General features: G+C 39.2%; 1 protein-coding gene across 2 annotated transcripts in view; it reads left to right on the plus strand.

Moving 5' to 3' along the window:
* Positions 1 to 6,191, plus strand: part of fam180a (family with sequence similarity 180 member A) — a 31,337-nt gene extending 25,146 nt beyond the window's left edge. For both annotated transcript variants that reach the window (XM_088347591.1, XM_088347592.1), the window contains 2 exons: positions 4,095 to 4,189; positions 5,467 to 6,191. In XM_088347591.1, coding sequence (XP_088203717.1) covers positions 4,095 to 4,189; positions 5,467 to 5,793 — 422 coding nt within the window. In that variant the 3' untranslated portion in view covers positions 5,794 to 6,191. The remainder of the gene's footprint in view (positions 1 to 4,094; positions 4,190 to 5,466) is intronic.
* Positions 6,192 to 10,028: the final 3,837 nt, after the last annotated feature.

Here is a 10,028-nt window from a genome sequence, read left to right on the forward strand (position 1 = left end):
TAAAAACCCGAACCCGACTAATTAACTTGATTTACCGGACCGAGTCCGAGAAAAGCCTGAAATTTCACATTTTATCTGTTAGGACTCGAGAGGAGGAGAATAAGCATCGATACGGTTTTTCAGGGCTGAAACCAATCATTAGTACAACGCCAAGCAAAAAGTATGGAATCACCAGTCTCTGGCAAGCCCTCACTCAGACATTTTTTTCTGTAGAAACAACTCAGATCACAAACATGAAAAATCATAATGTCATTCTAAAGTGCAACATATTGGAATTTAGAAACACTAAAATAAATTGGGAAAAACATTGCAATGGTCAATAAAAGTTACTTTCATAGAGCAAGTGCAGGTAAATAAATATGAAATCACTCAATACTGAGAAGAAAAAACGGAATCAGCGCATTTTAAATAGAAAATAAAGACACACCCAGTCAATTTTCTTTCCTTAATTGGGCACCTGCCCGAGATTAAGTCCGCTCGTTAGTCAGCAGTTAAACACAGTGCAGTTGTCACACCTTGGATGGCTCCTCAACTTAGTGGATTGGCAGGAATTATGGCTTCAACTAGAGAGATGTCTCTTGAGACCAAAGAGAGAATCATCAAACTTAGGTTACTCTGCTCCTATGGTTGCCAAAGATGTGGGCTGTTCACATTCAGCCATATCGAAGATTTGGACCAAGCACAAACAGCATGGGACAGTTGTTAAAGTCAAGTGTACTGGTAGGCCAAGGAAGACATGTAGGCGCCATATTTCTTGAAAACAGAACATGCACAACAAGACAAATGAAGAGGAATTTGGGACGAAGATGGAGTCAATGTATGTGACAGAACTGCAAAATCACCTAAACGTAATGGGATTTTCATATAGGTACAACCAAGAGGAAACAATCGTTGATGCTTAAACACAAAAGAACAAGACTGCAATGGGCTAAGGAGAGGCAAGCAGGGACTGTGGATGACTGGATGAAGGCTATCTTTAGTGATGAGTCACAAATTTGCATTGGACAAGGTGATGATACTGGAACTTTTGTTTGGTGCCGTTCCGGTGATATTTACAAAGAGGACTGCCTAAAGGAAACATCCAAATTCCGACAGTCCTTATTCATATGGGGCTGCATGTCAGGTAAAGGCACTGGGGAGATGGCTGTTATCAAATCTCCAATAAATGCACAAGTTTACATTGACATTTTGGACAGCTTTTTTATTCCTTCAATTGCAAAAATGTTTGGGCATGATGAACTCATTTTCCAGAGCAAAAACTGTGAAGGCATTCCTTGGAGAAAGACGCATCTAGTCAATGTCATGGCCTTCAAATAGCCCAGAGCTCAACCCAATTGAAAACATGTGGTGGGAATGTAAAAAAATTGTCCACAGGAAGGTTCCGACCTGCAAAGTTGATCTAGGCCACTGCAATCAAAAAGAGTTGGCACCAGATTAAAGAAGAATACTGTTTGTAACTCGTCAAGTCCATGCTTCAGAGACTGCAAGCTGTCGTCGTCGTCGAGTCACTCAAGGCGCTTAAGGTAATTCTTAGTAGCGCTAAACTCACTCGTGGGAGGCTCCGTAGTTCTCCGAAGGAGAGAGGGCTGCGACTGTCCTGTGCCGCCAGGCCTGACGGGGTGTGACCCAAGCAAACCAAGCAGACATGCCTCTGAAGTCCTTAGTACGTTCGGACAGGCCGGTGCATGATTCATGGAAGCCCCGTGGGCAGGTAGTACAGGTGATTGGGGTGTGGTCGCAGCGAATGGTTCGAAAGCACCACTGTCATTTGGACTGGGGGCCAGGGTTGCTCTCGAAGTTGCCCACCCTAAGAAGAACAGAGAGAGGAGAGTAGAAGAAAGAGAAAGGGAGGGACAGATAGAAAGAGAGAAAGACAGAGTAAAACGCAAAAGGGGGGAAAGAGTGAGAGAGCTGGGGAGAGAGTAGGAAAGAGAGGGATAGAGAAAATGAGAGGCAAGAGTGTAAAGGGGAAAGGGAGAAAAGGAGAGACAAAGAAAGAGAGAGGTCCAAGAAAGAGAGAGCGAGTCTGAGTGGATTGAGTTGGATTCGTAAGGCTCCCCCGGGAGAGAGCCCTTCGCAGGACACCAGGTTCCTAGTCTTTGTCCTGCGCAAGCTGTCGTAAAAGCCAAAGGTGGTGCAGCTAAATAGATATGTTTTGATTGTTATTTCTTTGTCTGTTTTTCATGATTCAATATTTATTTCCCTGCAGTTGCTCTACAAATGAAACATTTACTGACTATTGTAATGGTTCTTCTTAATTTCTTTTAGTGTTTCTAAATGCCAATATGCTGCACTTTGGAGTGACCTTACGATTGTTTCATATTTTTGAGTTTTTTGTACAGAATAAAATGTCTGATTCAGGGCTTGCCCAAGACTGGGGATTCAATACTTTTTGCTAGGGGTTGTATTAAGGGGAGGCCGATAGCCGATATTTGGAGCTAATATTCATTTGCTGTAAAAACTGTAATGGAAGAAATCTTTAATGATGCAAAAAAATAATAATATTTGTTATGAATTTAAATAAACACTTAAATTGCTCTCTGAAACCTTTACAGCAAATAAATTAGCATTTCAACACAACTAATATGACTAATATTTCACTTGAACCAAAAACTAGCTCCCTGATTAAAAAAAACAAAACATTTTTTTACAATTAATGAATACAAATACAATACAATGCGGGCAGCACGGCGGCGCAGTGGTTAGCGCTTGTGCGGCACAGTTCATGTCATGGGAACCTGTCGTGGGTTCAAATCCAGCTCCAGACTTTCTGTGCGGAGTTTGTATGTTCTCCCCGTGCTTGCGTGGGTTTCCTTTCGGGCACTCCGGTTTCCTCCCACATTCCAAAAACATGCATTTCAGGTGAATTGGCCGGTCCAAATTGTCCCTAGGTGTGAATGAGCGAATGAGTTGTCTGTCCCCGTGTGCCCTGCGATTGGCTGGCAACCAGTTCAGGGTGTCCCCTGCCCACTGCCCGAAGATAGCTGGGATGGGCTCCAGCCCCCCCGCGACCCTAATGAGGATAAGCGGTACGGCTAATGAGATGAGATGAGACAATACAATGCACATGACTTAAACACAATTTAAGGCATCACAAAAACACTCACAAAACTTTAATGCAAAAAGCAATGGAAATGTCAATTAAACATGCAGAATTCTACATGTTACGTAGACATTTACATATTATATTTCTATATATTTGTTTGTAAATATAGTGGTTTCATCAAATTGGTTGTGAGACGCTCACAATTAAAGCAAAATAATTCATTGGGTTCCTGTTATAAGCACGTCATTTGATATTTAGTTTTTAGTATCATTGTAGTTGTAATTCTGTAATGTTTTTGTAGTGTTACTGAAGTTTTATTTTTGTAGAATTCTTGTAGTATTTCTGCAGTAGTATCTTTGTAGTACTTCCATGAGAGTATTTTTGTAGTATTTCAGTAGTACTTTTGTAATAGTACTGTAGTTGTACTGTTGTTGTGTTTCTGTTGTAATGATTGTGTACTAGTATTTTTGTTATATAGTATTACTGTAGTTGAATTTTTGTCGTATTTCTGTAGTATTTTTTAAGTATTTCCACATGACTGTTTTTCCTATTTATTTAGTATTTTTATGATGTTACTATAGTAATATTTTTGAAGTATTTCAGTTTTAATATTTCGGTAGAAGTATTTTTATATTATAATATTACTGTGGTAGTATTTTTTCATGTGACTGTGTTACTGTAGTATTATTTTTGTAGTATTTCTATAGTTTTCTTTTCTTTTTATGTTTAAAGCAAAATGTTATATTAGATCTAATATGATTATCCCCTTTCCTAGGCACCACATTTGATATTTAGTTGTGTAATATTTATGTAGTATTACTTTAGTAGAACTTTTGTTGTAAACACACAAAAGGAAAAAAGGGGAAAAAGTTGGCACCAAAAATGCATTTTTTATTAGTAGGATTTTATTGACTATTATTTACTATACGTTGACCATTTCCATTTCGCAGGCCATATGAAATGAGTGACGGGTCGCATGTGGCCCTCGGGCCATGTTTTGCCTACCACTGTTCTATCGTCAATGGCATTTAATGATTTCTTTATTCAGCTTTGTACCCTGCGGCATTGCATCCTAAGCCGGGTGCACCCTGGCTGTTGGCTTCTTCCTTCCAGAAATCTGAGGACGTGGGGCTCCTGTTTGAGGTTAGTGCGTCGCTCATCATCAGCAGGAAGAGCAGGAATGTTTTCTTTCCCCCGCCCTAACACATTCTTTCCCTACCAAATCAAGGTCAATACGAGTGGATTTAAAGGTAATCCAAAACCGATTCAGCCGAGAGTCAAAAAATATTTGCGCTGGTCAGAAGAAAAGAAAGCTGTAGTTGCTGCTCGCTGTTGTCATGTTATGTGTTTGTGTGCCAGAATTGAAGAAAAAACGTTAATGAACGTAAATTAAAGTTTTTCAGTATCCCAGCTGAAATTCCTGATCAAATAAAGGAGGAGAGCTTTTGCCAATGGTAGCCTTGTAAATAAAAACAGGCACGCATTGCCAAAAATCCAAGTAATTTATGAGATACATTTAATTACTCATGTATTTATTGTTTTTATTTAGAAGAAGCATCTCATGATTAAGTTACATGCTTACAGTTAAACGAAGCTAAGAAAATAAAAAGAAACTCTGCAGATATAAAAAGTTACTTGGACTCGATAGCAACAGTCATAAACATTTAATTTCTCTTACCTTATATGAAGTGTGCGCTGCAAACCTAATCATATTTAATGAGTACTGCGGTCCTATCTTTTTGCTTTATTACATTTACCAAAACTCTCTTAATTTGTTGTGATCAGGAGTATTCGCTAGGATCCTGTGAGGATTAAATTTAAGATCACTAAAATTTTTTCTCTCATTGAGGTACACAAACTCACCACATGGTATTTTAACACCGAACTAGAAAAAACGAACGCTTGGTTTCTTCAGTGTGTTCAGCGTATTTTTCTGCCTTCAGCTTCGACTGTAACGTCATGCATGACTTAGGCCATTGTACCTCGGTTCTGTGATTGACCAAGTGCTCGGAGGAGCATCCCTCCTCCTCCTGCTGAGTCCTTACAAATAAAATATGAAAATTCAGGTTTGCTTCGGTCTCGGCCCCTCACATCAGGTTAATTTGTCGGGATCCAGCTGATTCATGCTTAAATACCCGAGTCGGGTCGGGCTGGATTTTTTTAGGCCCGATCTTACATCTTATACCGATTAGCCTTCGTTAGCTCACAATGTGTTATTTTTGCCAGTTTTGCCCTTTCAAACAATATGGCGACTGGCATGACGCCACAACTCAGAGAGTGAAAAGACCAGACAGACTGTCTTCAAATTGTATTATCTCAGAAATTAAATGGAATATACCAATGAAGTGTATATAGATTTAAGGCAAAGACTAATTCTTTACATTTACCATGTTTAAGAATTTGGGATTACCTTTCATCAGATGCTGCTGTCAGGAATGGAGATCCGAGACCAGGAGCCGCTGGTCATCCCCGACGCCGAGCTTGCGTCCCTGCGTGTTGCTCCTTCTCTCGGACTTATCTGCGACAACGTCCTCCCCAAAAGTCTCCCGGAGGTCCTGCGCTTGTCCGCCCGGCTCGATGGACGCCGCAGGCCGATGACGGCGCCTGATTTTGAGAAAACCGTGTTAACTATGGTGTACGCCGCGCAAACTGCGGCGGCAGCACCCAATGGAACACAGAAGCGAAGGGCCTGGGCCGGGCCCTTCGTCCAACTCTTCAAAGCCATCCAGAAAGACCTTGAATTTTAAAGGGACAGTGTCTATTATTTATCGGCTCCTAGTGCTAAAATAAAAAAACATTTATTCATGACTGAAGACAAGATAGTGCTACATCTCCAATTGCCCGTGTAATGAACACATTTTTCCTTTATGAAATGATAAAAAGCTAATTGGTCCATTCCCGACCTCCTAAGAGCATCCAAATGAACCCCAATTAGTTATAAATCATTTCTCCCTGATCAATAAGTACACATTCAAATAGTCTTTAAACTTAAAAAAAACCTCTTAACGTTTGTATATTTCTATAATATACACAAAAACAGTTACGTTTTCAAGTTGTTTTCAGGAGCAAGCGCCTTCAAGGTCAAGAGAATAAGTTTCCCAAGCCAAAATAATTTGTCTCTAATTAAAAGATTTGGAATTTGGAACTCACTATTTGTTATCAAACAGGTGCACAGAACTACTTTTGCTAACCCATCTACAACTAGAAGGCCACTGGCAATTTTCTCAGGACTCCTATCTATTTTCTAACAATGAACTGCTGTGATGTATCACATGAATCATTCAAAGGAATTTGTTAAAAAAGTTACAGGCTTCAAGTATATTGTTATGTTAGCTTGCCTCCTGGTGGAAGAGTGTATCTTCTTTCCATGTTTATTGTTAGGTTAGCGTGCCCTTTCATAGCCAGCAGTGTATATCACACCATGTAACTAAAGAAATCCTCCAATCAGAATACTTTTACGTGCACGTGGTCTATTCTATCCTCCAATCAGAATCCATGAAACGGTATAGGAAAGATGCTCACGCTTCAGTCTGTAGGATTTTTTCATAGCAATCTAAGAGTATTCTTGTCTTGTCCGAAGTTGCTGACTCCTTTTTAATAAATAAGTTTGTTTGTAACTCAAAAAGAGTCTCTTATTTTATCTTGACATCATTTTGAATCTGACAATATGTGCCCCCCTTGACGGAGCCCGCCCCACTATTTGAGAACCACTGTTCTAAATGAATGTACACACAAACATTTTTTTCCCTTATCAGTTTTTATTAATCACTTTCTTTTGCCCTTTTAACTGCACTTGCAACGCTTTCACTTTCTAAAGGTCTTTTGAAGAAAAACTTATCTGAGGAGATTTCTCTCTGTCTCCCTTTAAAAATGTTACAGAAATACATGAGGCAAGTGTCATTAAAGAGAGTTGGAGCACGACCAGTGGCCATGTTTTCTTGATGTTTCTTTTCAATGAAAGCGGCAACTTCCTCACACCTAGACAGCTCAGCTCCTTTGTCGACGTCAGCATTTGCAAACCGGGACAAGCTGATGTTGGTCGATGAGCGGTATCAATTGGTGTTTAGTGTAAGCCTCTGGGAACGCTCGTAACTTGGGTTTTTTTTTGTATTACAGAGGTACTGTTGTGGTGTTTTGGTGGAACCAAACGAAGGAAGCAAGGCAAGGTGCTCAAAAATAACATTTGATCACGAACTCCTCAAAAAAATAACAAACTAATGATAAACAACAACGATAAAACTGTAAGTACCTTAAACAAAAAACAATCTTCACAACTCAGGTTGAAAACTGGAAACAGTGATGCTGATAGTTGATGGTGGAAAATAAAAAATGACACTAGAACAGTCTCTGTCCAAAGTGTCCTTATGAAGAATGAGGCTAATTAGGGACAGGTGTGTCCTACCACCCCACACCTGTCCCAATTACAAACCCATTAGGCGCCCTCTGCTGAACAAAGGCCCACCAGACCCTAACACAGGGGTCTCCAACGTGGTGCCTGCGGGCACTAGGGTACCTCATAAGGACATTTGAGGAGCCCGCAGACCTGTTCTTGAAATTACTCACCAGTGCTGGCTCGTTGTAATTGTGCAGTCAATTATTTTTGTAATGGTTGGCTGAGTCTATCTAACCCTATCTTCTAATAATTAACCTGGTAATACCATAGTAATAACATAGTTAAAACATGATTAATTGTTATTTTAGAAATTAAAGTAAATTCAATTTCATGGGCTTGACGGACAAAAAAAATCAATTTCAGTATTGATCATTTTTTAAGCAATTAAGAGAGCAGAATGAGAAGGTATTCATGTATAAAAAATAATTATTCATCTTTTTATTGCTTTATTTTACAAGAAATACAACTAACCAAATTCCAATTCATTTGTTTTATGAAGCGAACGAATAAAAAATGCACAGGTTTTTTTAAAGCCAGCTATTTGGCAACTTTGTAGCTACCTATTTTCCAACTTTTTAAGCTATTTAGCAAGCTAGGTAGCTCTTTACAATTTTTGCATAGTATCTAGCTAACAATTATATTTTTTGCTAGTTATCAAGCTAAATTGTGGCCTCTTTTCTAGCTAGCTGTCTAGCTTTTTTAGCTTTCTATCTGGCCATTTATTTGGATTTTTACTCTTTAGCTACCGATCTAGCTCTCTTAGTGTTTTAAACCGGTTTACCCTTCTAGCTAACTATCACGATACCTTTTTAGCCATTTAGCAAACCATCAGGCTAATTTGCTATTTTAGAAATTCCTATCAAACTGGGCAACATCGGGCTAATTAGTGACAAAAAGTTGCTCTCAGCTTGAAAAGGGTTGGAGAACCCTGTCGTGAGAGGTGCCATTATTGATTTGAAAAATAACCAAAAGTACATGAACCATCATTAAAAAAAGCATTTTTTTTAATACTTGATAAATTAGCATTCTTTTTACATAACACCTACAGGGAGCTGACATGGATTTCCGCCATCTTGCAGGCTGGGCAAAAAAGGAGTAATAAAATGATGCGATTGAAGTGTCCATAGTTTGTATTCTTTCTTGTGCGTTATAGTACTTGCTTTCGATTGCTCTACACAATTTATTGACATCTAGTGGTTGAAACTGTTTCAACCACTAGATGTCAATAAATGTCAAGGAGGAGGAGGGATTAAGTCCCCTTAAGTCTGAGGATCTTTTATGTAAATTCTGTTTTTTGGCAGCTATGTTTGTCATTTGTCTTATATATGCTTTATTCCGATGGAGGAATCTGCCACACTAAACTGGAAATTTGGAGGCCTGCCTCACTGAGAGAAAAAAAATGGATGTCACTCAACCTCTTGCGCCATAACTCTGAAAAGACCGAAATGTTAATTATTGGTCCATCTAAATGCGGTGACTTGTTCTCAAAAACTACACTGTAATACAGTGTCTGAAATAACGTCTGCCCGACGCTACAAAACGTAAACATATATTAAAAGCATCGTGGAAAGAGTTCATGTGGCTTGTAGCAGACGACGCAAACATTGCATGAATGAAGATGAGTAAATACAGGTACATAATGATGGCAGATGGAAAACAGCGATGTCATATCCATGCAATGAATGTTATAAGTAGATTTATGATAAACTTAATTTTAAAGTGTTGTTCTATTATATATTGTGATTGTCAATCCTTAATACTTTGCAACAATGTTTTTTTTTTTGCAATCAGTCGTCTTATTGTGTTTCAAGTTGTGAAAAATGGGGCAGGCAACTTTTCAGAGTTGTCTGCCAATAACTTTTTGTCATGAGTTTCAGACACTGCTAATATCACCCAGAGTGACTCAGTCAAAAATTTAGGTGTCATATTTGACCCCAATCTGTCCTTCCAAACACACGTTAAGAATATTACTAGAACAGTTTTTTCTATCTTCGCAACATTGCTCAAATTCGCCCTATGCTGTCTCAGTCGGATGCAGAGATTATAATTAATGCGTTTGTTACCTCCCGTCTCGATTATTGTAATGTGCTTTTCTCCGGTCTCCCGAAGTCCAAAATCAAGAGCCTTCAGCTGGTACAAAATGCTGCAGCAATCACATTACCCCGATTTTAGCTAACCTGCATTGGTTCCCTGTTAGCTTAGGATGTGATTTTAAGGTTCTATTGGTATTATACAAAATCATGCATGGACTTGCTCTATTATATATTTCCTCCGATGTTCCGGTCCGGACCCTTCACTCTGAAAATGCTGGTGTCCTAGTGATCGCAAGAGCCAAGAAGAGATCCGTAGGTTTGAGAGCATTCTCCATTCGGGCCCCAGTGCTGTGGAATGCTCTTCGCCCTGAGATCCGATCTGCAACCTCAGTGGAAATGTTTAAATCTATGCTTAAAACACACTTCTATTCTATAGCAAATGAATAACCTATATTTTATGTTGACAATATCTGTGTATTATTTGCCCTCATGTAGGTTTCAGATCAGGGGATTGTGTTATAATAGTCTGTTTGCAATAGTCTTTGATCTGTGCAGC

Source organism: Urocampus carinirostris, chromosome 11 (assembly GCF_059441175.1).
Source record: "Urocampus carinirostris isolate Australia breed hairy pipefish chromosome 11, RoL_Ucar_1.0, whole genome shotgun sequence".
NCBI lineage: Eukaryota > Metazoa > Chordata > Actinopteri > Syngnathiformes > Syngnathidae > Urocampus > Urocampus carinirostris.